At 52.5% G+C, this 27,714-nt stretch overlaps 1 protein-coding gene across 1 annotated transcript in view; it reads left to right on the top strand.

Moving 5' to 3' along the window:
- GRIK4 (glutamate ionotropic receptor kainate type subunit 4) overlaps positions 1-27,714 on the top strand; it is a 417,952-nt gene that overhangs the window by 100,672 nt on the left and 289,566 nt on the right. The window contains exons 2-3 of the mRNA XM_046017419.1: positions 16,689-16,793; positions 22,967-23,098. Of these exons, the coding sequence (XP_045873375.1) occupies positions 23,017-23,098 (82 nt within the window). The 5' untranslated portion in view covers positions 16,689-16,793; positions 22,967-23,016. The remainder of the gene's footprint in view (positions 1-16,688; positions 16,794-22,966; positions 23,099-27,714) is intronic.

Raw genomic sequence — 27,714 nt, 5'->3', positions numbered from 1 at the left:
GCCTTGTCTTTTGCTGTGGGGAAACAGTGGCCCGGGGACCACCCACGCAGTGGCGAGAAGGAGCGTCGGCCAAGGGCACTGTCTGTGCAGTGACGGTGATTTCCGAGTCTTCTTGGCCTGAGCCTTCACTTAGGATGAAATGCCGTCAGCAGGGTATTATCATAATTGGTGTATTTAAAGTGCTTAAATGTCTGAAGCCACGTCGGGCTTGCACGGCCCCCTGAATCAGAGAGGAGCCGCTCCGGGGGACCGGTCTCTGGAATTGCAGCTCCCTGATTAGGAGCAGACAGAGACCATCTTCTGGAATGGTCCCTGCGCCTCTCTGCACACACACACGCCTGTGTGTGTGTTTGCGTGTATCTGTCTAAAAACCCTTTGACTTAGAAGTTTTCAGCGCAGTACCCTGTGTCTGAAGTTAGGCTGCCTCACCTGTCATTGGTGGGGCTCAATTAGGGACCTGAGAGGCTGTTAACTTTTATTACTTAAGAGAAATTCTAAGCATTAAAACTGTACTGGTGTAGTTTTTCAAGTGAAGATGCAATGTTTCCTAGGTGAACGGAGAAGGGCTGGGAGAGAGTATGAGAACCTCTCTCCCCCTGCTGGCTTCCTGGTGTTTGCTGGTGGGGAGCCAAGCAGAGAGAGAAGGGAGGCATGGCTGTGTTTGGAGATTTGGGGGAGAGAAACGCCCCACTTGCAGAACATCTACCATGGGATGTGCAGAAAGGCCACTGGGAACCTCTTTGCTTGTGCAGCTGTGTAGCTGTGAGCCTGTGTCACAGGGAGAGCTAATGTCACAGTGAGCTGTGCAGGCTCTGAAGGTGGCTGGACATGGGTTCAGATCCCGTTGCTTCCGCTTGAAAGCTGTACCATGTCAGAGCAGCAGCTGCTCCTTCCTGGACCCTGTCCCTAAAATGGGGCTCTTCAGACCCCCCTTTCTGTTTGTGTGATTGAGAGCGATAACGTATGTAAAGTGCATGGAGTGGTCCCTGTCACGTGCTAAGTCCCCTAATAGATGGCAGGAGGCAGCCCCCGGTGCCCTGTGTTTGATGGCACGCTGCTCTGTCTCCCTAAGGTGGTTGGAGTAGTTCACGGACACCCAGCTGTGTGCCGGGGCCATGGCTGAGGCCCCACAGCCCATGGGGACTCCAAGGTGAAGGTGAGATTCACACCTTTACTGGTTCACGCCTGTGCTGCCGCTTCGCAGGTGAAAGCAGAGGGAGCCCAGAGAGGCATCCACCCGGCACACGTGGTCTCCTCCTTCCTCAAGGGTCCTGCCCTGGTTTGCCCCCCTGCAGAGCCTGTGTGCAGGGCCCTGCCCCGGGGTTCTGGTAAGAGCCCTCCCAGGTGCGAGACTCTGGCCCGCCGGCCTGCCTCCCCTGAGAGACGTTTCAGAGAGAGAGAGAGAGAGAGAGAGAGAGAGTGTGTGTGTGTGTGTGTGTGTATGTGTGCCTTTGTTCCCCTGGGGACCTATTCAGGGCAGAGTCTGTCAGACGGGGGACCTGTTGCTATGTCTGGGAAAACCACTGATCTGGAGACAGCGGGTTTGGGAGGAGTCCGGAGAGCGGGAGAGCTTCATCTCCAGAGCTCTCGTGAGACCCTCGCAGGCAGGAGGGGGCGATACCCCTAGCCAGGGGTTTCTGTCTCTCTCCTCTCTGCCAGTCTCCTTGCCCGACCCAAACCTGCGGGGAAAAAAAAGACCCAGGGAACTTGAGCAGCCTGAGGGGTTTGTTTCCTGGTCCCTTATTTGCTTTCAGGACTGAGAAGAGTGGAGGCAGCCGGGTGTGGCTCGCAGCCGTCCCCGCGGAAGCCTTAGGTCCTGGTCCCCACGATGCGTCTGCTTCCTGCTCTGCGTGCTGTGAATTTTTGTCCGAGATCACAAACCTATAGCAATTCCCACGTGCTCAGGAGCAGGGAAATATTTGGATAATTCTTGGAAACGCGATAGAGCTGCCCAAAGGACACTCAATCAGCTATGTAAATTAAGAGATCTAGGTCAAAATCCTGTTTGCTTTTTGGCAGTATAAGGTTGTAGTCCCTGGCAAGACTTGCACGGACACACCCATGACACCCGCCACCTCCTCTCTGCCTGGAGCGCCTGTACGTTTCCGCCACCCACTCTCCGTACCTTGGGGCTGACCCAGGGCCCCCTGAAGAAGGTGCCTCCCTCCACTGTGGCTCATGCTCCGGAAGAAGCAGGACGCTCAGCGTGTCCCACGGTCTTTGGGTGAAGCGACGGCATCGGGGTGTTGAAGGCAGTAGGGAGGAGCCCTCCACCCCACAGCTTAGGTCTCCTTGCTACTTCCTGGCTATGGTTACTATCTGGAGTTCAGGCGAATCTGCTTTATTAAAAAGGACATCCCCCAGGGAGGGGTCATACTGTTGAACGGCTTTTAGTCATGGACAATTTAGTGTGAATTAATTAATCTGATGCTTTCTGGTGTGACTGTAGATGAAGAGGTGCAGACTGCCGCTCGGAAGGGGCGTAGGGTCACTTGGGTGACTGAGAGATGGTGCAGGGCTTTGAAGACCAGCAGGACTTCTGCCTTGCCAGCTTATCTCTTATTTACCTTAAAAATTTTTTTTAAAAGATTTCATTTACTTATTTGACAGAGAGATCACAAGTAGGCAGAGAGGCAGGCAGGGAGAGAGAGGAGGAAGCAGGCTCCCCGCCGAGCAGAGAGCCCGATGTGGGGCCCGATCCCAGGACCCTGAGATCATGACCTGAGCTGAAGGCAGAGGCTTAACCCACTGAGCCACCCAGGCGCCCCTTAAATTTTTTTTTAAATGTAAACTTTTTTGTGGAAGTCATTCCAGTGTACCAACCAATGAAGAAATCGTAAGTGTATAGTTTTGAGTTTTTGCAGTGAACACACCGTTATATCCAACACCTGGGTTGAGAAACCGCATAGTCGTCCCAGTCGGACCCCCCACGGGTCCCTGTGACCCGAAGGTCCCCACTGTCCTGACTCCCAGTACCAGGGCCAAGCCTTGCCTCTTTCTGAAGCGCACGGACATGGAATCACAGAGCATGCACCTTTTGTGTCTGGCTTCCTTTTGTTCTGTGTTCTTCTCCTTGTGGGATTCACCCGTGTTGTTATACCTTGTTCATTTCATGGCTGTGTTCCATTGTGTGAACATCCTGCAATTGATCCATTCTGTGGTTGGTGGGTGTTGGGAAGTCTAGTTTTGGAATATCATGAACAGGGATGCCTCGAATATTCCTGGACATGTCTTATTTCTCTTTTACCTCTCAGGTTAAATGGTGTTCTCCTGGAGCCTTCCTCTGACCTCCACCCCAGGAGACCTTAGGTGCACCTCCGTTAGCTGCCCCGCCTCACACCTCTGCATGGGACTCCACAGTATTCCATGAGGACAGGAGTGTTGAACAGTGATATTTTCAGCTCCTAGGCCATGCGCGGCACTAAGTAGGTGCTCAGAAGTGTTGGTTGGATGAATGAGTGAACAGATTTCATGTAGATCACGGTTTTGGCCAGGGCTGGTCCTTATACCAACTGGTCTAAGGAAAGCAGCTTAGGAGAGCTGTATTGGGGCATTGTCGGGACCAACTAGGATTCCTCCTTAGAGACAGTGCTGCTCTTTGGGTCCTGAGTGTCCCTGGGAATGGGATGAGTCCAGGACCGTGGTCAGGGGTGTCTGGCTGGGCAAGAGCATCCTTCTCTGGAAGTTTCACAGAGACCCAGAGACTAAACTGATGCCAAATGAGCTTCCCCCGCTCTGTGTCTCAGAGGGCCCCGATGCCCTGGGCTGCCCCGGACATAGGCCTCTGGTAGCCAGCTGGGAGGGAGGAGTCACAAAGAACAGACGAGAATGAAAAGAGGCAGGAAGGAAGGGAAGACAGAAAGAAGGAGCGAGAGCGAGAATAGACCAGCAATTTTTCCTTTCCTTTCCAGAAGTGAGGCGTGGGGACAGCCACACAGGCATGGAGCCTGTGATCTCGGGGGAAGCCAGTGACCTCGTGTTGGGGCTGTATTGTTTTCACTAGTAAGTGACAAAGTCGAAGCAGGAACATGAGCCTGTAGGAATACAATGTCAGGGTGCCCTCATGGGATGGGCTTTCCTCCCCCTCTCCACAGCCAGAGTGAGTAGCTCTCAGGCTCGCTGGCTGAGCAGTGTTGAGCAAGCAGGCTCGTCTTTATTCATACACCTTTTGCTGAGCTGCATAGCAAATGTGCTGTAAATTTCAGTGTTTTAGAGAGCGAGTCTGAGACATACAACAGGACTACCCCTCCCCCCGCAATATCACGGAGGCTGGTCAAACTCCACATACATCAAAGCTATTTGGGGTGTCTTTGCTGTGTTTCTGCAGGAAACATTACTTCTTAAAGAAGATCCACACCCAGAATAATTATTTCTCGGAGTGATCCGAGGCTAAAGCTGGTTTAATCTATTCGTTTGGCTCAGCCCAGTATTTTCCCTAATGAGGAGTGCCAGAGTGCTTAAAGCCCACACTGCAGAATGCTCCTTCTTTCTCCTGGGTCCCCTTGGCCTGCAGAACCTCACCTCCCCTACTCCCAATTATCTTGTTCCTGGCAACGGCATCTAAATCCCCATGTTATGCGTATATTTTTATTAATCTAACAAGTATGTGGTGCTTACTGTCTGCCAGACCCTCTTCTAAGCTCCTTAACAAATGAGGGTCCTAGAATCGAGTCCCGCGTTGGGCTCTCTGCTCCGCAGGGAGCCTGCTTCCTCCTCTCTCTCTGCCTGCCTCTCTGCCTACTTGTGATCTCTCTCTCTGTCAAATAAATAAAAAAAAATAAAATCTTTAAAAAAAAAAAACAAAAACAAATGTTAATTCGCTTAACCTTCACAGCTCTGTGAGAAGGCACATATTTTTTTAACCCCATATTCCTAATGAGGGCAACAAGGCACAGAGAAGTTAAGTAACCTGCACAAGATCACATAGCTAGCGGGTGGTGGAGATGGAATTTGTCCCATTCCAATTGCGTCTGCATTCTTCATTACCACGCTCTGCTGTCTCTGAGTTGTGTCTTCTAAAGTGGCATGATAAGCAGGGGCCTTTTTTCAGGAGTGAGAAATAACTTTCTGTGCCTTTCTGAACATTCTCCTTCTCCAAGCTGGCCCCTTGACCTTGGAAGAGTAGAGGTTCAGCCCCTGGGGAAGAAGTCACATGCTATCCAAAGGCTCCGCTGACTTGGGAGCACCACAGACAGCTGGAAAGGTGACCTTGGAGCTTAGCCCCAAACGGTCTGAGCTCTGTATGGGAGGATTTCAAGGGCCTGCTGTTTATTCTCTTGCTGGACTACATACCAGAAGCGCTCTTGGCATCTCAAGGTTCACTGTCCCTTCCTCCTGATTGTTGGTTCCTCTGTTCTTCTGGGATGGGGTGTCATTCCCCACCCCCTGTCTCTACCTGGTCCCCCCTCCCCCGTCTCTCCTCTGGTGGAACCAATGTCCACACAGTTGCTCATTCTAGAAGCCAGGAAGTCCTTCTTCCTTCTGGTTTCTTCATGATCCAGCTCTACCCTCTAAAGAGGTCTAGATGCAAACCTGCCTCTTCCTTCCTGCACTGCCTCTACATCAGGTCATGTCATCCTTAACTCGCACCAGGACTCCCATCCAGCCGATCGTCCCAGACCCCAGCTGGAACCCTCTAAAACTGTTTAGGTTCAGCCAGAGTGATCTTCCTATAAGTAATTCTGATTACGTCACTCTTTTACTTACAACCCTTCAATGGCTCACATTACTCTTAGGATAACATTAAAATCTCTTAGCTTGGCTGCCAAAGCCTTGGATGACCGAGTCCTGCATGCTTCTGGGCTTCGTTTCTCACTGCTTTCAGATTACTAAAGATCCCCGTTTCCTCTCCCCTTCTGGCCACGTCCACAGGTGCTGTTTCTTCCTCCCACCGCTCCCCTTGCCTCTGGCTGACTCCGGCTTCAACATTCTTGCATCCTCCTGATGCCCCGACTGTGGCATGGGGAACCCCCCCCCCCCCCGGGGGTTCCCATGGCAACCAGCCCACACTTCCTCCAGGATAACACTGTGCACCTTGTATATGAATCTGATGTCTGCCTGTGTGTTTATCCGTTCGGCATAGTGTCTTGTGTCCCCAACATCCAGTTCAGCGCTGGTTTGTGTGAGATAGTAAAACAAACAAACAAATTTAAAAAAAAAAAACCAATATGTTTTAGTGAGCGAGTGCTATATGAAAAGGACATTGACCAAGCAGTCAGGAGAGTTGGGTTTTAGAACCTGCTCTGGTACCAATTCTTGACCTCGATGAAGTCATTTTCCCTCTCTGAGCCTCATTTTTCTATCTGTGAGCTGAGGAGCCTGTCTGGGTGATTTCCAAGGTCCCTTGCTGCGTGGAGATTCTGGGATCTCTCTTTACCAGGAGTTGGGTTTTCCCTGACTTTCAACTTCCCAGGCTGTGAAGACTCACTGTCCCACTGTCCCTTCGCCATGTGGCTGTCCCTTCAGGATATGCTGATAAGCAGAACTTGACTTCCAGGCTTCAGCTGGGCTCTGACGTGGCCTTGGGTTCTCCTTGTATCCTAGACAAGAACACCTTGAAACTCTCTGATGTCCTTCTCACTTCATCTTGTTGGCTGTCAGAACATTGTAAATAGGAAGCTTCTACTGCCGCCTTTGTATCTGAATTGTCACGGTAATCAATAGGCCGTCCTCCGATCTCGAGCTCCGTGCTCCTGAGGCTGCCCTACCCCCAGCAGAATTGGGAAGCTCCTGGGGGCCATAGCCCCCTCCCCAGAATATGCACAGCCTCCTCAGCGCTCTGCGTGTGTAACGTCGATAGCTGTGTACTGTTCAGAGGTTCTCCTATTAGTTCTGCACCTTTATTGAGCGCCTGCTGTATGACACGCATTACTCTAGCTGCGTCGGAGGCCCAAGGAACAAAGGAGACCAAATTCACAGGGAGCTTACATTTTAGAAAGTGTGTGTTGGGGTAACCTATATAAATAAGAAACATAAATAAGTCAGAAAGTTATATAATAAACTAGGAGTGGTTGGTGTTACGGGAAGAAAGGAAACATAGAACGGGGAGGATAAAGACGTCTGGAGACTGAGATTTGAGTCAAGGCCTCTAAGAAGGTGAAAGCACGAGCCAGTCTTCTGGCGGAAGAATGTTCTAGGCAAGGGCAGAACCCATGCGAAGGCCCCCCGGGTGGGATCGTGCAGGGAATGCGCGAGGAACCTTGGGGACTTGGTGTTGCCCTTCACGGCGCACTCCCTGGTGCATAGTAGGCCTGTCACCAGGCTTTGTGGGAGGTCAGAGCTGGGCTGCTGGGCCTGCAGCCAGAGAGGCGACAATTAATCAGAACTGTGCCGTGTACTAAATCTTTCCTGGCCCTCTGGGAGAAGCTGGCGGGTCTGAGTCAGACAAACTGTTTGCATCCTGGCCCGTCGCTTATTAACTTTGTGATCCTTGGAGAATTACCTACCCTTGCTGAGTCTGTTTCTTCGTCTTCGCAGGAGGGTTCAGAGTAGGGCCTCAGAGGGTTTTTGTGGGACCAGATGGTGGGAGCACATGGAAGGGGCAAAGTCACCCATATGCACAGGGCGCAGGGTGGGTGCCCAGGAACGTCAGTCCCCAGGATGCCCTTCCCTGGGTTTTGGGCCAGACATTTATTTTCTCTAAGCCTCAGTTTCCTCTTCCAGAAATAGTATAGTCATTCCTGCACCACCTCCTGCCTGGACTCTCATAACCATCAGGTCACACAGTGTGGATACTATATACTTCCAGCGTAGACGAGCAGTTTCCAGGGGCTCCGTGTTTCTGTGTGTATGCACAAATGTATGCGTATATACGTGTGTATGATTGTGTGTGTGTGTGTGTGTGTGTGTGTGTGTACAGCTCTGCAGGACACAGGTGGGTTTCTTTTTCTTATGATTCATAAATGCTTCAAGGACAAGGACTTTTGTATAAGACCTTATGCTTCCCCACACTAGGTGCTCAGTGAATCCTCGTTGCATGAAGGAAATCATGCCGATGAAAAGGCTCTTTGCTGGAGTAAATGTGTGGACCCCGATCGGCAAAGCTCTTTGCTTCTAGGTAGCAGGAATGTAGGGCCATTGTGAGTTCTATTTGGAATATATTTACTGGGGTGTATTTACTGGGGGCTCAACTATGTGCCAGGCACTGTATTGGGCACTTCATAAGCATTTCTTCTTTAAAACGGCCAACAGCCCGACGAGGTAGGTGCTGTTATCATCAGTGTTCTACAGGGGAGGCAGCCCAGGCTGAGAGGTCTGTGTCTGCATCCTTCCAGACCAGCTTAATGGTCCTTGCCTGGACCGTGCCTGGGCATCACTAGAGCTCTCTGCCTAGGGGCGTCACTGCTTTGTGTCTTGGCTGTGTGACTGCCCGGTCCAGCCTATGCCCATTGACGGATGTCTGTGCCTGACTCTCCTTGAAAGAGTGTCTCGTGTCCTATTCGCTTTTCCCTCACTTGCCACTGATGCCTAATAAACACATGCCGAGCATCCGGATGAAGAGATGAATGGTCTTCATGCCGCCGTGGCCTATGCCAGCTTGGGCAAGCGCATCAGTCTACCCCCGATCCCTCATTGGGGCATGGGTTGGTATCACGGAGGGTGCCTTCCTGTGGGGTGGTGCACTTGGCCGAGCTGGACATCTTTGTCATCTCAGCTCACGGAGGGATATCAGGCAGCGTGGAGCTGACCCAGATGTTCTCCCCTTGCTCTCAGATCTGCGGAGGGCACTGTGCCGGACAGCCAGCTGTGGTCTGCTGGAAGACCTTTCTTCTGCAGTTCTGGAGCGGTCCCCATCTGGTACCTGCTGGCTTCCTGTCCCCTTGCCTGCTGGCTTCTCCTTGGGTCTGTGTGGAGAAGGAAAGCATTGGGAAGTCGTTCCTCCCCATGTTTAATGTCTTCCCTGCCTGCTGTGTCCCCTTGTGCTGGAGTTCCGGGCAATTACCCTCCTGCCGGGTTTTGTTGCTGAGCACAGCAGGTGGGCCTTGTTTGTAATTCACTTGCACCATTAACGCTGGGTTAGCACCAGAAGGGCCACTGATCCACTCAGTGCCCCCAGCCCCAGATGCCACTTGATAGCTGGTTGTTAGATTGACTTGGGGGTCTAGGCATTTCAGAGCTCCCTGTAATGTGTTTTCTCCAGTTGAAAGCAATGAGAAGCTTGATCTATTGGCGGTCACAAAGCACACACCATCATCCACACTAATGGGAACTCTGTACCCAAATACCACCCCCTCCCCCAAATCACAGTGATTTGGCTCTGGACAATAATAACAATAGTCACAATAACACAGTAGCCGTCTCGGTAAGCTCAGTATCAGGGCAAGCCGGCCACACTTTCTATTTGCAGCCGCATTGCTAAGGTCACGGGGAATCTGTGAAAGCAACCTTAGGAAGAGCTAACATTTTCTCCATTTTGTGGGTGGGGAAACTGAGGCTTGGGGAGATGACTCACTTGCCCAGCGTCACTGCTAGTAAGAAACCGAGTCCCGACTCAAGGAACGGTCTGAAGCAGACACATAGCTTCGTGCTGCTAACCTCTGCCTTATGCAGCCTTCCTTTGGGAGGAATTATGTGAAGGGAGATGGGGAAGGGGAGAGATCTCTCAACCTGCCATCCTAATTATTTTTTTGTTTTTCCTAGCATTGATATTAAGATGAGCCACTGAGCGGGGGAATGATGAGTAGGATTAAAACATCCTCTATAGGTTCACTTTTAATAATTAATCGTACATTTATTGAGCTCCAACTAGGTGGAAAACATTGGCCTAGGTGTTTTATAGAAAACAATGATAAATCATTCATCTGTTCGATCATTCTGAGAGATGGGAAGTCAGACATAGATTCTAGGACAAAAGACAAGGAATAAAATGTTGGGGGGGTGCGCAGCGGAGGAGATTACCTCGAACAAACCCTAGAGACTGATCTAGAAGAAAATATTCCTAACTTTCTGATTGCAGGTTATGAAAACATTTTTGGACACATCCTATCCTCTTCGATTTTTGAACAGCCTTGTGCCTGTTTTAAGGGAAACTACGGGGCAGAGAGGCTGGAGGACTGGACCATAACCCCATCCTACAGGGAACAGTGACGAAGTCAGGTTTGAATGCAGGCCTTCTGACTCCCCATTCACTCTTCCACAGAGTCCCTCCCCGCTGGGCCCCATCCAGGCCCTACCAAATGTTCGATGTCCCGTGTCCTGCCGAGGCTGGCTTTCGGCTGCCTTGGGCTCTGCTTTCCTTGGAGACCCATGACGTCTGTGCTCCTGCCCAACGCTTGGCAGCCTAGAACCTTTCTTTTCCAGTCTGGGCAAACCTAGTGCCCTAATGTTCAGCAGTGAAGGGTCTGTTCCCTCAGGGATGGCTTCTTCTACAATCTCGGGCTCTCCTGCAGTGGCTAAGTGCCCACTCCCCAGCCTCTCTGCCCTCCAGGCCATCTGGCACACCTCGGTCTCATTGATCTCCTGCAAGTACAGCTTCAGGATCCACCCTCCCTTGCCCAGAAACTTTCAGTGTGGCTCTTTATTGCCTGCACAATAAAGTCCCAGCTCCTTAACCTTGGCATTCGAGGCCTTCCAGAATCTGACCCCAATACTTATCTGTCTCTGGGTAGTGTGCCTCTGCCAAGCTGGTTAGTCACTGCTCTTTGGACAGCTCTTGCTTTTCCTGGCGCCCTGCTAGAAGGTCTTCCTTCCTAAGCAGCATGTGCCCGTGCTGTCCAAGAATGCGGCTCACCTGTCCAGGCCCGGGGATGCTCTCTGCCTCTGTCTTCCCAGTGCTTCCTTCTCATTTGGTGACGAAGGTTGCCCTGCCTTGTGAAAGCTGCTGTGGGACTGTGGCACGTCATGCATTCACAGGTGTGCTGCTTGTGACGTCCTCCTTTTCCAGGGCAGATGGCACTCTGGAAGGTTCTGCGGCAGCTTTCTTAGAGGTGTGTCCAGGCCCCATTTGGGTGGCAGCCCCATCGGTAGAGGAGCAATGCTCACAGCCTTTCTCTCCCCTTCTTGGAAAGAAAGGAGCTGGGTTCCCGTGGTCACGTTCTGTGCTCCTTTCACCACGGTCCCTAGGTGGGGGATGTGGAGTGTGGAGACAGCTCCCTGCTTAGCTAAGGAGGTCAAGGTTCTCCCCCACAGTCATCCTGAGACTATGGGTGCCCCTGGACTTCCAGTCCTTCCCTTGTGGATGACAGAACCTCTCCGGGCCATGGCACAGGGAAAGTGATGGGACTTTGGCAAGCTGAATGTGAGCTGTGCTCTCCTGTGGCTTGTTACAAATGCAAAAGCCCAAGGCAGCTTCTGGAGAGGGTGTCCTCTGCATCCCAAGCCCCTCAGAGACCAGCTGAACATAGCAGCCCTCCCACCCCGGGGTCTCTCCTTCAAAGGGAGGGCCCTCCCTTTGCCCAGGGCATGGGATCCAGCCAAGATCGGGAGCTCAGGTGTGTGTGTGGGGGGTACTCAGAGGTGAGCACTGAGGCTGTAGGTAGCCTGGGGAGGGGGGCGGGAGCTGTGGGGGGAGGAAAGGAGAGCTGAGAGTTGGGCTTGGACTGTGGCTGGGAGGGGAGTGTGATCTCAGACCAGGCTCCAGGGTCGGCTCAGAGCAGCCCTTGCTGACGAGGGGCCCCAGGCAGGCCCAGCAGTCACTGTGCACTTGAACCTGAGGTGTGTTTAGCCTCACTATACAGAACAAGGGGACGCAGGTTCAGGGGCTTAAGTAGCATGCTCATGTCTCTGAGCCAGTCATTGAGAAAGTTGGGATTCTTTATTGTTTTTTAAATTATTAAGTAGATTTCTTAATTGAAACAGCAGTCCAATCTCTGAAAATGCACACACACTGTAGAGAACGCTTTAGAATGAAAAGCAGGTCTCCTTCCTACCCTGACTGCCATTCTAGAACCCTCTCCGGGGGGCAGCTGGCCAGCAGCCAGTGACTGTTCTCTGCGCTCACAGAGCCTGGTGCCAGACCTCCCCTAAGCAGATGGCCGTCGGTGCCAACAGAGCTGGGTGGCAGGGAAGGGGTGGATGGACCGTTCATAGGCTCTTGGGCAAGTCCCAGAGATTGTGTTTTGCTTGGATGACCGCTGGAACAAGTGCAGTTGCTCTGCATCTTGAAGGGGACACCACGTGCTTTGTTATGCACCTTTATCTTACCATACGGGCTCTCCTCTTCTCCCCACCCCCCACTCATCCTCCACCCAGGGGAGAGCCCAGGGGGTCCCTCCTGGGCTTCCCCGTGGACTGCAGACACCTAGGGAGAGTTCCTTTGGCCCCTGGTCTGGCTGGCACTTAGAAAAAGAGGACAGGGCCTTGCTTTCTGACCATGGTGTCAGAGATGCCAAAAATCGATATGTACGTGAAGTGACCGTGGACAGTCACTTCGGCTGGGTCAAGGGAAGGCTCCGTGTCTGCCACGTGCTTCTTCATTACTAACATCAGAACACTTTCCTCTGACTTTGACCTCAGTGGAGTGGGAGAGAGTCTGCGTACCATCGCCCGTGAGTCTCTTGTAACCCGTCTTTGGCTTCTGATAGTTCAATTCTGATGAGCCTCCCCTCCTGCGTCACACACTGCCCACCCAGCCGTGCTGGCTCTTTCCAGATCTCCTTATGGAAGGCTACGGCGCATACAGCTTCACTCTAGGGCGTGGCCAAGCCTCTCCAGGACAACCCTTCTCCTCCCAGACACCCAGACAGATCCCGAGCAGGGGAAGAAGAGCTGTGTTTATCTGGAGGTAATTAAAACACTGTCCTTAAAAAGCAGTTTTTCTCTGCATCTGCTCACTCTCTCTTCCACTGTGGACACTCTTGCAAGGTCTCCCTGCTCTAAATGTGTTACCAACAGCTCCAGCACTGGGCAATTTTGTTTCAAAGCCTCGGCTCACGTGGTCTCTGCTAGGAGCTCATCTCCCCCAGGACCCAGCCTGGTGGCCTCAGATAAATGCCAGAGACGTTGCTCACCATCCCCAGCCAGTCTTGCCTGTCACACCTGACCCTGGGATCCTCTTCCCGCCTCCCCCAGCTCACTAAGACTGGTGGGTAACTTCCCATCTTCTCACCTCTAACCACCTCCTTTGCACCGGAAAGCAGATCGGATGCTGTGGCCTCCTCTCCTTGTCTGGGAAGGTGGCTGGGTCCGGAGCCAGGTTCATGGAGGCAGCTGGCTTTAGATGCGGAGCCGTATCCAGGAACCAAGGGCCCCTAACGAGGGAGACGGGATGTAAATACAAGAGACGGGGAAGATGTTGTAGCTTTCCATCCTCTTGGACTCCCTGCCATTTCCAAAATGCACACTGCGGGCTCCCACCAGAGGCCTCTGGGTCTCTCCCGGGTCGTTCCTCTGTCTGGGAATCTTCTCCCTGCTCACTGTGTCCCCTTTAAGAGACCTGGCTAACTCAGGTTGAACCTTTTGTCTCAGGGAAGCCTTCCCTTCCCGCCACATGAGGTCCTCCTGCCACACACTCCATAGCGTCCTGAACTTTTCCTTCATTGTCTGTAATCATGGCATCCAGCTTCCTGGACATGAGAACACTATCCCTCCCCGACTGTGAGCGCCAGGGCCTGGACGGTGCCTGCTCGTAGGCGCTCAATAGAAATATTTGTGGAATGAATCAAGTATCAATCCTCTAGTGCTGTTAAGGATGTTTATATGCTTTGGCCAGTCTGGAGGAAAGGAAGAAGTACACCATTTTGCTTAGAAAGCACTTCACTCATCTGCGAAGAAATGCTCCACTCATTTTCTCATTTGGTTCTCTTAGCAGCCCTGTGAGGGAGATGATAGAAGTATTATTTCCCCATCTTATAGACGAGAGGTTAAGAGATGGGTCCAAAGTCAGCTCTTCTCCTCCAGTCCCCGGTTTTTCTCCTCCGCTAGGCTGAGACTGAATGAGGAAGGAAGACGACCTTCTTCAGAGAAAGCTTCTGGGATGGGGTTGACTTGGAGCAGCGTTTTGGGGATAGGAGAGCTGTGCGGTGTTATGGGTGAGAGGCATGGAAGGCCGCCTTGTTGGGAGAGGCTGTGGATGCAGTCCTGGACGCCTGTGTGTAGGACTGGAGGGAGCCTTGAATGGTGGGTGGAGAGAGGAGAGAATGGAAGTTCACACGGACTAATTGCATTACCGCTAGAATCTATTGCAACAGCTTTTCAAGGGAGGAGCCCTAAGCCATGGTTCACGTTTGTGGAAATGGAGCTCTCAGAGCTGAAGTGACCAGCTTAAGGACACAGAGTGGCCTGTAGGGTGGGAAGCCGGGGACACCTGCTCTGGCCCCTGGGGAGGGGGAGTTGTTTAGAAGTAGACTGAGGGGGGCGCCTGGGTGGCTCAGCAGGTTAAAGCCTCTGCCTTCAGCTCAGGTCATGATCCCAGGATCCTGGGATCGAGCCCCGCATCGGGCTCTCTGCTTAGCGGGGAGCCTGCTTCCTCCGCTCTGTCTCTCTGCCTGCCTCTCTGCCTACTTGTGATCTCTGTCTGTCAGAAATAAATCTTTAAAAAAAAAAAAAAAAGAAGTAGACTGAGGGCTTCAGACGAGATCGACAAAGGAAGTGGCTTGGAGGGCAAGAGAGACTGTTTATTCCTCATGTCCTGCTCATTATGTCTGAGAATGGGGGACAGCTGTCCCTTGTCACATGTCCTGAGTGCTAGCAGATTCCCCTGGTTGCTTTGGTCCTTGATTACCCTTCCCCAGTATCAGGCGTAGGCAGGGCTAGCCACCGCTGTCTTTAGTTTATCTGAGGAGTCAGACTGGGTCCAACTCCCCAGCCAATGCAAAATGCCTTTGGCTAACCTGCCACGTTATAACTCATCACAACCTCCTGGTCACATCTCCTGATGGTAAATCCCAAACATCGAGGACACCTGGGCTGTTCATTTGGCCAAGGGGGACACTCAGACTCCTTTCTCTGTTGCTTGCTTCCCCCGATGTGAAAATTGTACAGACGGGCCCTACATCGACTTGGATTCGACTCCTCTTCTTCAGCGTCATGATAATCATTATAATCACATTCCAACATTTCCTCAAGTACCAACTGTGTGCCAAGTTCTGGGATACAGAGAGAAGGCACGTGTAGAGAATAGTGAGTACGAACAGGTCTTGGAGCCGGTGGCCTGGTATTCCCGTCGGCCCGCCAGGCGACCGTAGCAGGTCTCACGCAACCTCAGCACTTCCGGCTGCCCCATCTACAGGTGGAGAAAGTGTGAGAATCTTCCTCCCAGGGCTCTTCTGAGGAGCACTGAAGCTGAAACAGTATTCTGCACATAGAACGTGTATATTCAGTAAATGTTAGCATGAAGTCGAATTCTTAGAGCTGCAGAACGGCACCACTTGAAAGAACTTAGAGATCTAGACCTATTCCCTCATTTTACAGAATAAGAAACAGACTCAGAGAGGTTATCCCCCAGAGCCTGTGAACACTGGGTCACTGCCTCCCAGGGTCCTGGCATCACACTGCTTGCGGGGGAGACGGAAAACTCAGACATGCTGCCTAACTCTGTCAGGCCGTAGAGGTCGATTCTCCCTCAAGGAGACCACAGGGTCTAGGACGGCACTGCTTCCCTGACCTGGCCACCCAGCTTCCCTGCACGCTCCATCCAAGCTGCTGGCTGCGGCTGGGAGTGTCTCCCAGCCAGGGGGGGTCGGAACAGCCGAGAAGCCCACATCCATTTGTCTTGAGGAGCCTGGAGCGTCATGAGGAGTAATCAAGATCTTGTTGCCCACAGACAAGAGAAAACCTGTAATTAATCTGGCTGCCCCTCTGATTTCCTCTGTCATCCCTGCCACCAAACACCGTCTGGCGGCTGTCAGCCGCCTCTTGGACCCACCCTAGAAAATCACGATTAATGGTGCAACAGCCCTATGAGGACAGGAGAGAGAGAAAGAGAGAGAGACGGGGAGAGGGACTGCTGACACATCAGGAGAGGAGAGGCCATTTAGCACAGCTGGGCTGGGGGGGGTCCTGGCGGCATGCTCACTGCCTGAACGTGGTCAGCCGGTGACATGCTGTGCTCTGTGTGTGTGTGTGTGTACAAACCAGTGTGGGCTGGGGATCTTCAGGCACTTAACGAGTTCTGCTCAGTGTAGGCAGCACAGTAAAGTGTGTCGCGAAGCTACGTGTGCAGAAGAGATGTTGCCGGGCTCCCCGGCAGCTCATGGTCTGGTTGTGGAAAGAGGACGTGAGTAAGCACAGAGTTAAGTGACCAGTGGGCATGCCTTGGAGAAGGCCTGTTTGTGGCCACAGGAAGCTGGGCGCTGTTCGTGGTGCTGAAGGGCCTTCCCTCATAGCACCTTCCATTAGGCATATAAGCTCTGAAGTGGGCCAGAGATGTCTGGAGACATAGGGATCCTCTGGCCTGAGGAAGTTCACCTGTCCTGAGATTCTGGGGGAAAAAGTGAGAAATTAGGTTCTTTCGGAAGAAGTGGGATGAGTGATTTTTGGTGTTTGGGTGAGGAAACTGCCCCCGGGTAAGTAAGCGATAGAGCCCAGCTCCTCCCGGAGCACATCCTTCCTGTGCTCAGGGGGGCAGTGGGTGTCACACGCTGCCTGCCACCAGAGCTTACCAGGACAGCCTGTGCTGCGGAGAAATGGGCTCTAGATTGTAGGCTCCTTGTGGGCAAGGCCTCCAGACGTCAGTCACGGGTAAAGACTTCATGCGGCCAGAGCCTTTTCCACGTGTGTTATCTGACTGGATCCGTTCATTATTTCCACAGATATTTTTGAGTGCCTACTATGTGCCAGCCTGAGCTAGGCATTGAAGATACAGGTGGAAAATTCCAACGTGTTCCCCGCTCTCCTGGTGCTCATCAGCCTGTGAGGTAGGCATCGCTGCTTCCATGTTCCTGACGAGGAGGTGGGCTTTGAAGGAAGTAAGCCCCTTGAGAGTGTTCCCTCAGTAAGGTCCAGAGCCACCCCCGGGCTGACTTCTGTCCCGGTGTGGCCCAATCAGCAGGGTGTCCCACGTCATCCAGAGCGGTGCCCTCAGTGACACAGGAAAGGGCTACATGTCAACCTTCTGCCTTCCAAGTTCCCAAAAGTCCAGGAGTGAGGCCCAGCTCTGGTTATGTGGGGACAGAGACACCCCCCCCAGAGAGACAAAGCCATGCTTAGATACCTGCTTTGAACTAAAATTCTGCTGGAAAAGAGCAGCAAAATTACAAGAGACGGAGAAGATGTTTCAGCTTGCTATCCTCTTGGACTCCCTGCCATTTCCAAAGTGCACACTGCGGGCTCCCACCAGAGGCCTCTGGGTCTTCCCCGGGTTGTTCCTCTGTCTAGGAATCTTCTCCCTGTTCACTGTGTCCTCTTTAAGAGACCTGGCTAACTCAGGTTGAACCTTTTGTCCCCAGGGAAGCCTTCCCTCTCTGCCACATGAGGTCTTCCTGCCACACACTCCATAGCGTCCTGAACTTTTCCTTCGTTGTCTGTAATCATGGCATCCCGCTTCCTGGATATGGGAGCGCTATCCCTCCCCTGACTGAGCACCAGGGCCTGGACAGTACCTGCTTGCTTCCCTCCCCATGCCGTGATTCCTCTTTGCCCGGATCTACACCGTGATGTCCCCTTAGATTGTTTGACCTACAGCAAATATACAAAATGTACAAATCAACTGGCAATTTATTTCATATTGGTGTAAACTGAACATATGTCTCTTTTTAAAATGTCCCCTTTACTGTTTTAAGTAAACTACCCCCAACATGGGGCTTGAACCCATGACCCCAAGACCAAAAGTCACATGCTCTGCTAACTGAGCCAGCAAAACGCCCGAGCCAATGCCTTTTGGATGTCATCTGTTCATTGATTCATTTGGCTAATATTAATAGAGCACCTACTATGTGCCAAGTAGCATGCTAGGTGCTTGTCACTGTCCCTCCCATCACTGCTGACGGTTCTGCAGGTAGCCGGCTGGTGCCATGAGGAAGAATGTTCCAGGTGTGGTGGCAGAATTTGGGGAAGAGATCCCAGAAAGCCTCAGAGGGGAGATAATGCAGTGAGCCTGTAGAAAACTGTCCCCAGGCCATCAGGGGTCGAGATCACATCCCACGTGGAAGCTCTCATACAGGTGGCATATTGGGAAAGTCAGGGCTCAGGTTCTGCTGGAATGTCAGGTGCAATGGGCTGGGGGGCAAGGACAGGTGAGCAGGATCCAGCTCGGGAAGGGTTTGCCTGTGGGACTGAGGAGTTTGCCCTCGATCCTGGAGGCAGGACAGAGTCAGGGGAGACTGGGCCTGGGTGTGTCATTATCATGTTTGCATTTTAGTAAGAATCCCCACCTTGCAGCTGAATGTAGAACCACCCTGGGAGGGAAGGAAAGACCCAAGGGAGGGAGGCCAGGAAGGCTGCTCTGGCCAGAGTCCAGGTCATTGCTGAGAGACATCTGCATGGGGGTGGCATGAGGGTGGCAGTTCATGGGGATGCAGAGACAGTCCTGGGCTTTAGGAGGCAGAGCTGTTGGGATGGGGTGATTGATCAGAATGGGGTGTGGGGTGGGAGCCATCTTGGGCAACTCTCAACTTTCTGGCTTGGGTGACAAGTGGGGTGTGGTGCTGCCCAAGAGGACGGAGGGGAGAGAAGAAGCAGCTGGTGGGCGCGGGGGTGGCGGGGGAGAGGTTACCCTTTGCCTAGGACGCAGTGTGTCGGAGGTGCTCAGAACTGCGGGAGGCAGCTGCATTATGCCAGGGCCCTGGGCGTGAGATGATGCCACACCATGCAGGTGGCAAGGAGCCACAGGAAGAGGGGAGCTCCCCACGGGGGACAGTGTTAGTGGGCAGGGGCCTTGGTGCTATATCTTCAGGATCGTTTATTTTTCCTCCCTAAATTATTTAGATACTTTTAGTTGATAAAGGCTGCCCTCTTTGGTTCTAAGACGAGATTCATCGAAACATTAAAATGAAAATAAGACCTCAGATTTCTTTGTGCTTTTTGATGAAGAATCTGCAAGCTTCCTCTCTTGTTCTTATGTACAAACAATAAAGCTATACAAGAAAGGTCAGTGGAGTCAGAGACCTGGCTGTCTGGGGCTTTGCCTCCTGATGGCTGTGTGACCTTGAGCTAGGCCCTTCCCCTTTCTTGGGCTCCGCTTCCTTGGTGTGATTGAGATTGTCCTGTGGATTAAAGCAGAAAGAGACGGTGGAAAGAATTTTGCAAACCAGCGAGCCTTACAATCATGAAATTCCATGGTTCTTTTGATTCTTGTAAGTTTTGGGAAGAGATCATTTCTCATCTCTGTGCCCCAGATCATACAGTCGAGGCCCCAGAGCAGCCCAGGACCTCCGTCCTTGCTGTCCTTATGTGTGGTCTCCAGAGTCAGCTAGGCTTCACGGCCATGAACGACGGGAGGCAGGCCTGCACGATAGGAGTGTAGTTGTGTCATCAAATAGAATTTACACAGGCTAATCTGACACCTATTTAGCAGTCTGAATAATAATTACCGAGCGGCATGCTGATCGGGCATAAATGGAAGGCATTTGACATAAATGATTATAGTTAGTATTGCTTTTATACAGCCTAACCAGATTTTTACAGTTCTTTCCTCTTTGACAGCTGATTCATTTATCTATTCAACACATATTTATTGAGGCTGTAATATATGCCAGGCCCTGTTCTGGGCCCCGAGGAGACAGACGAACAAGATTTCTGCTCCTGGCCCCACCCCCTTTGTTTGAGCTTGCATTCCAGTGGGGAGACCATCACTGGACAATCAACCTTATCCATAGCAAGTAAGAATGTCAGGCTTCTCGGGGCGCCTGGGTGGCTCAGTGGGTTAAGCCGCTGCCTTCGGCTCAGGTCATGATCTCAGGGTCCTGGGATCGAGTCCCGCATCGGGCTCTCCGCTTGGCGGGGAGCCTGCTTCCCTCTCTCTCTCTCTCTCTGCCCGCCTCTCTGTCTACTTGTGATCTCTCTCTGTCAAATAAATAAATAAAATCTTTAAAAAAAAAAAAAAAAAAAAAAGAATGTCAGGCTTCTCTTGAGACCGTGTGTGCTATAATTTGTCCTTGCATCAACATCCATGAATGATAGGATGGAGATTCTGGGCCTGACGTGCCAACAGCAGAGTTGCCTTTGTCTTAGTCCTTTACCTTTCTTTCTTTTTTTTTTTTTAAATTTTATGTATTTATTTGACAGACAGAGATCACAAGTAGTCAGAGAGGCAGGCAGAGAGGGAAAGGGGGAAGAAGGCTCCCCGCTGAGCAGAGAGCCTGATGCGGGGCTCGATCCCAGGACCCTAGGGTCATGACCTGAGCTGAAGGCAGAGGCTTTAACCCACTGAGCCACCCAGGTGCCCCAGTCCTTTACCTTTCTTTAACTCTGACTCCCAATAACAGGTGATGCTTGAGCCCTTCTATTCATTAAACAAGTTCGTCCTGCACACCTGTTGTGTATAAATAGACTCGGGGGGATCAACAGCAGGCTGGCACCTGTCCTTGACCTTTAGAAGCCCACACTGGTCCCACATGTGGGCACATGGCAATGTGAGTAATAAAATAAATAGAAATAGAAATATTTTATTTCTGCCAGCAGTGGGAGAAAATGCTGTAAGCATCACCATAGGTTGTCACAGTGGCACATAGAAGGGCTCTGGATTCTGGCAAATGGCGGGGGTCGGGGAGAGGAGCATCAGGCAGAGGGAACCAGGGGTGCACAGGGAGCTGCCTAGTGCTGGGTGTGGCTGGAACATCAAGTGTGTGATGCTTAAACAAAGACTTACTGAAGTGTGCAACACACACACACACACACAGAGAAAAGTGAATATAATCCTAAGTATACAGCTCAGGGAGTTTTCACAAACTGAACACACTTGCTGGGCAGTGGGCCTTGGTGCTGTATCTTCAGAATCGTACCTAGAGTAAGCAACAGGACATTGCCAGCACTCCCAGAAGACCCCACATGCCCCTTCTTGTTACCCCAAGGGTAACCACCAGCAAGGCTTCTAACAGTTTTTATGCTACTTTTCTTTAAAAAAATTTATTTTGAGAGAGAGCACGAGTGAGCAGGAACAGGGAGGAGGGGGAGAAGGAGAAGCGACTCCCTGCTGTAGGGTGCCTGATAAGGGGCTTGATCTCAGGACTCCAAGATCATGACCTGAGCTGAAGGCAGACAGTTAGTTAACTGACTGAGCGGCCTAAGCACCCCAGTTTTTTATACTTGTTATAGAAAGAATCACGTTATATGTATGTATGCTTCTGTTCCTAGTTTCTTTTTTTTTAAATTTTTTTATTTTTTTTTAATTTTTTTTTTTTAAGATTTTATTTATTTGACAGAGAGAGATCACAAGTAGACAGAAAGGCAGGCAGAGAGAGTGAGAGGGAAGCAGGCTCACTGCTGAGCAGAGAGCCTGATGCGGGACTCGATCCCAGGACCCTGAGATCATGACCTGAGCTGAAGGCACCACTGAGCCACCCAGGTGCCCCCTGTTCCTAGTTTCTTTTGGTCAAATTATGTTCATGAGATTCATCCTGAATCTCAACACCTGTTTGTTGATGATTAATTTTCATTTCCATGGAACATTCTGTTGTGTAGATATATACTGTATTTCTCTGTTCTTCCGCTGGACAGCTGGGTAGTTTCCAGCTTGGGGAAGTGCAAAGTGCTGCTATGAACATTCTAATACATCTCTAAGACACCTGAGCACATATGGGCACATTCTGTTGGAGATAGGCTTATTGTGGGGTTTCGGGGTCCCTAGGATACGGGTAAAGCTCTGGGTTTCGGGAGCATAAAGACCAGTTTTTCAAATCCATTCTATCAGCTTACACTTGCCTTGACACCATACGAGAGTTCCAGTTGCTCCACATCCTTGTCAACACTTGATACTGTCTTTTTTAAAAAGTCATTTTGGTGGGTTTATTGTGGTTTCTTATTGTGGTCTGAAGTTGCATTTCTTGATGTCCGGGAATGCTGAGACCCCTTCCAAATGTTTATAGGCTTTTGGATGCAGTTATAAGTGGACTGTCTGTTCTAGTCTTTGCCCATTTTTCTGTTGGATTGTCTGGATTGGGTAGGGGAAGGAATAATTTTAATACTACTTTCATAATCAAGGGTGACCAGGGGCCAGCCTATCCAGGTGCTTACTAGCCCCGCCTTGACCCCATTGATGGTGTGTGGCTGGCAGGCTGCAGACTCTGTTCTCAGGGTGTCACTGGTCTCAGGGAGGGGACAGTACCCATGCTGCCTCGGGGGAGGCAGTCCCCTCCAAGGCTCTGGTTTTGACATCAGGCCCATCGACCCCAGGAGGAATGGAGATTGGTGGAGAAAGGATGAGGAGGGGGTCATTTCTAGCAGGTAGCAGGAGCAGATGCGGAAACCAGCAGATGACCTGGTTTGTGGGCTTCTGCCCTCAGTTTTTGCTGAGAATGGACCTCTTGATCTGGGTGGGGGAGGGAGTTCATCCTTTAGGCCAGGCCTGAGCGCAGCTGCTTTTCCCCTGTTATCTTGGTCTGTGGTTCAGCTCTCCCATCTGAGAGATGCCAGGCTAGTTTCACCTGCGAGGAAACTGAGCTGAGGGGTCAAGGACAGTCCTCCTGAAGGCCACCTCGCTAGCACGTGGAGGAGCAGGACTTAAACCCAGCCCCTTCCCCACGCCGCTCCCCAGGGAGCAGAGCAGGGCATACGGCATATCTCCGGGGCAATGGCATAGTCTTGCCACCCCTTCCTCTTTGGCTCACTCATGGCTTGTGTTTCTTAAGAGCAAACGAGGGTTTTCATTCCAGTTAGAGATTTCAGAACCGTGGAGCCCCTTACATCATTCGGTCAGAGTTACTCCCCCAAACCCCCACCTGGACAGGGGGCTGGGGTTAGAAACTGAGCCTTCTGTGGGCCTGGCCTCGGGAGCAAGGACCAAGGCCTGGAGCTGGCCTGGAGCTTTCCCTGCCAGCGGTTCCGCAGGGGATTGCGAGCCCTCCCCACGGGCAGCTTTGGTTTCAGGGCTGGGTGGGTGGCTACCTGGCAGGGGCGTCAGACTCACCTGCTCCCTCCCGCCGCTCTCCCGCAGAGTTATGTCATGCCCAGACCAGCAGAGGGCTCCATGAAGATTTATAGAAGATGCCCCGCCTCTCGGCGCCTTTGGTGCTGCTTCCCGCGTGGCTAGTGATGGTCGCCTGCAGCCCGCACTCCTTGAGGATCGGTAAGTGGGGCAGCCCAGCTCTGGGGGATGCCCCTGCCTGGAGCCCGGGTGTTCGTGGGGACATCTCGTGCATTGTGCCCTCCCTGAGTTCAGCTGGCCTAGCGGTAGGGGTGGGCTGGGAGCCGAGAGGCTCACAGCTCCCATCCGGCCAGTGGTCAGTCTGTCCAGCCCCTCTGGGGAAAACAGAGACGCTGAGTCCCTGTTACAGTTTGTGGTGGACTCGGCCTGGCACACGAAGGGTGAAGCAGGAGGGTGGGAATGGCTGTGGGGATTTTAAATCCAGGACTGGAGATTAGGGAAGAGATCACCTCTCCTGGTCTCTGATCAATCCAAGAAGGCTTTCTGGAGAGTGTGCCTCAGATCTGGTCAGGGAGAGCTCTCAGGGGCCCTGGCCGGCTGCTTGGCAGGGCCCTTGACATGGTGTGTCGGTTCTCCCTGGCCTGGCTCTAGAGAGGGAGGCAAGGCCACTGCAGTGGCCCACGTTCTCTCCCTGGCCTCGCTGCTGGGGGGATGCCCACTCTAGAGGCAGGCAGGCTGTGTTGCTCCCTGCCCCAGCAGCAGTCCCAGTCCCGGAGCAAGGCCTTTCTCCCCTGGGAATGCAGGAGTGCCTGGGAAGCCAGGTACCTCTTCTTCCCCACGACGGCGCAAGCCTCATTCCCTGCAGGCTCGGGCACTGCTAATGTGGGTTGTATGGAAACAGCCCCGACGGCAGGGACAAGGAGAGTTTATGCCAGCGTGCACTGTGCGGTTGGGCCAGCTGATGGCCCAAGACTGATGTGGGCTGCCATGGATTGGGGGATTGTGTGTATATGGGGAACGGGGTCAGTGTGGACAGGTGGGTTGGGGTACAGCAGTGAGAAGCCCAGGCGGATAGGCTGTTGGTCATCAGAAGGCTGAATTAACATCAGGACCCCTGGGGCAAGGTGAGACAAGAGCCCCAGAAGGACTCAAACCTAGGCAGCTTCTGGAGATAGGTACCATGTGATGCCCCTCTTCCCAGATTGGGGTGGGGAGTCGGGGAAGTGGGTACTGCCAACAGGGCAGGATCCTAGATCCTAGACCTGAACTTAAAAGTGTTAGAGGCTGATTGAGAAGGAAGGTATCTTGACGCCGAGTCCCCGGAGATTGGCTTTAAAGCCCCTTGCAACAGGGACGGGTCCAGAGTCCTAGAGGTTGGCCTGCTGCTGGTGGTCAGGAGGCCCTGGGTGGACAGAGTCAGGCCAGAAGCCGTGACCCTGGCTAGGCTGGCACCGCAGGCCAGAAGCCAAGCTGCAGGTCTCCGGGCTGCCCCGTGTGGACTCTTGGGCCCACTTCTCCATGCATATGCAACAGTGGCTGATTGGAATCAGAAATGCAGACAGGTGACTTCCATTCACCCTGCCCTCAGCTCAGCACTCTGCATGCTTTAAGGCAAGGAATCAAAAACAAAATCTCCCCCCCCCCCCTCCGCTCCCCATTCGTTTTTACCGAACTTCAAAACCTAATTTAATTCTGCTTAGGAGCAATGCAAAACGGTTCGTATCCTTAAGATGCTTAATTTATAAGATGCCTACAGTTATTCAGCGTTGGCTGCGAGGTTTTCTCCCCCTCTAAATGAGCGGATAAAGCGGCAACCCATCAATTTCCATTTGTCGCTAATGGGAAGCGGAAAGGGATTGAGCCAGAAACGGCAGCGCCTCACGGCCTTGGCTCTCCTGACGCTGGTTCTCCAGGAGGCGAGCAGAAAGCGGAGCTGACAGATCCCTCTCGTGGCTGCGATGCTGACAGCGGAGGGCTTCAAAGGGACCCCTCCTGCTCCCGCACCCACTCCTGGAGCACTGCTTGTCCAGGGCTGTCAGGACGCCGTTGGCCCTCTGTTTTGGTTCACACCAGGCCACTTCCAGCCCATCTCCAGCCAGGCGCCCTGCTGGCTGGCAAGGTCAAACCGGGCCTCCTCTCCCACAGAGGCCGGGAAGCAGAGTGAAGCCAACAAAGGGAAAGAAAAGAAAGGCAAAACCAAAAGCCGCAATGCCGGGACCCGCTTCCCCCGTCTCCTTGGTTATCCTGGGAGCCAGGAGGTTTTTCTAGTCTCCTGAACCTGATGGACAGAAAGGTGCTAATTACTGTGGGCTCCAGAGGGGATCTGGAGTGGGGCGGGGAGGGGAAGAGAAGTAGGTCAAGAAAACAAGTAGCTGAGCTTGGCAGCAGGCAGCCTTGAGCACAATGGGCTGGACCGACGCTGGTGGGGCTGGCGTCTCCCGCGGCCCCCAGAGACGCACGGGAAAGGGAGGGGTGCGGCTCCCCGCGCCCCTTTCCAGGGGTCACTTCTCCCTGCATTCGGTGCTCTCCGGGGTTCCTTCCAAACCCCTCAGCCTCAGGAGAGATAGCGGGGAGAGCGAGGCTGCAGAAAGAATGAGGAATCCCAGAGATGAATTGTCCCGCCTGCTCCGTCCTCAGCCCTGCTCGTCTGCCGGTGACAATATGGATGTTTGCAAAGAGGCGGCCGAACCCATTACGCTGCCCGGGCACTGCTGTTTTTCATTCAAGTGAGGTGCAGGGCGGGAGATCCAGCCAAATTGTCTATTACGGTGCCCGGTGTTTACCCCCCGAATGAGGTTTTGGGTAAGAGAAAGGGATTTTATTTATGACCGTGAGGCTGCCCGCATAAATTCCCCAAACTCTCACACATACGTTAGCCCCCTTCAGTCGTCCATCTTCTGAAAATGTCTTTTGATTTTGCTTCTGTCCCTCTGGGTTCTCTGAGTGATGACTGTGGGAGCCACAAGTTAATAAATGCTCAGAAGGGGACCGCACCCCATCTCTCCCGCCCTCTTTTACTTGGAGGGACCGTCGTCTTCTCTTAGAGCAATAAAGGATTCTGAAGATCCCATTCTCCAAGCCGCTCGTTTCACATATGGGGAAGGAGGACCCAAGCAGGTGTCGCGAGTAGGTGGCCAGGCTGGTGGCAGCCTGAGCCTCTAGTCATTGATGCTCTTGCCCTGCTCGCTTGGCCGCCCACCTGCGGGCTCACCCGGCCACTGGGGAGGAGATTGGCCACCAGTGGTATTGTCATTGGGTGCTTTTTCTCCATCCCGTCCCTGACATTAGCAAATGTTACCTTTGCCCCAGACACATGAAGTACTCACTAAGTGTCAGCTTTCTAGACTGTCTCCTGTTACTCGTTCCCTGGCTCCCGTTTCAGCCACATTGAGCTACTCACTATTACCCAAATAGACCAGGAAGCTTTGCTCTGGGCTTTACCCACCTCCCTCCCGTGCGGGGGAGCTGCTCTCCCCATTCTGGCTTCTCTTCCTGGAAAACTGCTCCCACGATGTTTCCTCTTCCTCTTCGCCCCCGCCCCCTTCCTTCTTGGAAAACTCCTACCACAGCTACCCCTTCTCCCTCTCCCTCTCCTCCTCTTCCTCCCCCGTCACTAGTCTCCCAGGCTTAAATAGCTTCCACTGCAAAGTCCTTTCTCATGATCACCCTGTCCGTCCCGGGGAGAAATCATCTTTTTCTGGCCATGTTTCCCATTCCCCGGTACTTAACACCTGTTCCAGCACCTGCTGGGTCATGCTCTACTTATCACTAGACTCTGAACTCCAAGGGCGACTGGCCACCGGACACACTCCACGTATGTGAATGGATTGCTCAGACTCAGTGACTGGGGTGTGTGGACAGATCTGCGGCCCCTTGCAAGACTAGGTTCCCCGAGAACACATTCGGTATCTTTGTTTTAACATACAAAGATACCGAATGGGTTCTTGCGTATGCTGGTCTTGCGTATGCTTAAAGGGGTAGACTGACTGGAGGAAGGGGAAGAGAAAGGAGAAGGAGAAAATGTGCTCTGTCCTATCTGGAACACATAACAAGAGTGGGCTGAGGCTCTTCATTGGGCTCTGATGCTGATGTTGGCTGTGACAGTAGATGCAGTGAGTCAACTACCCATTCCCCAGTGCCCTCAACAGGTGTTTGTTGAGTACTCTGGGCCAAGCACTGAGGACTTGGGGGCCCGTTAATAATCACCAGAGCCCCTCCCACTCAAAAAGGCCTTCCTCTCTGTTGGCTTCATAGTTCACATATAACCGGCAATGTCCACGGCAGAATTAACCACCGGATGTTTAAGATGAAGACAGGAAGCCTTGGGGAGTTGAAAGAACTCGCAAGGTCATGTAGCTACTGAAATTGGAACCTGTCTCCAAAGCCGTCTCTCTGCTCTGGGCCACTGCAGCTGGTACAGCTGGAGACATAAGGGTGGTCCCATTATCAGGACACGCGTGCCAACAACACCGTGTTCTATCCGCTAAAGGAACTGACAGATGGGGTCTTGGCCTTATGGCCTCTCCAGCTCTCCGTGGATTCTTTTACCTGCAGACCATTTCCTAAGGGCAGAGAGAAAGTCCATCTGACCAATGGGGAAACTGAGGCCTGGGCATTTGAGAGCCTTGCTCATGGGCCACAGAAGTCCCGACAAGCTTGGGGCGTAGGAGTCACATGAGCAGGTTGTGGGAGCAGTTGTGTCTCTTTCAAGTTCAGAGTTTACCTGGCTGGTAAGGCAGCAGGAACCTGGATTTATGTGATGCTCTGCCTTACTAGGACGCCCAAGCACTTTACAACTACCGTTTTTTACTTGGTTG

This window comes from Meles meles, chromosome 8 (assembly GCF_922984935.1).
Source record: "Meles meles chromosome 8, mMelMel3.1 paternal haplotype, whole genome shotgun sequence".
Taxonomy (NCBI): domain Eukaryota; kingdom Metazoa; phylum Chordata; class Mammalia; order Carnivora; family Mustelidae; genus Meles; species Meles meles.
The sequence above is the reverse complement of the archived record's forward strand: the minus strand, read 5'-3'. Positions and strand labels throughout refer to the sequence as shown.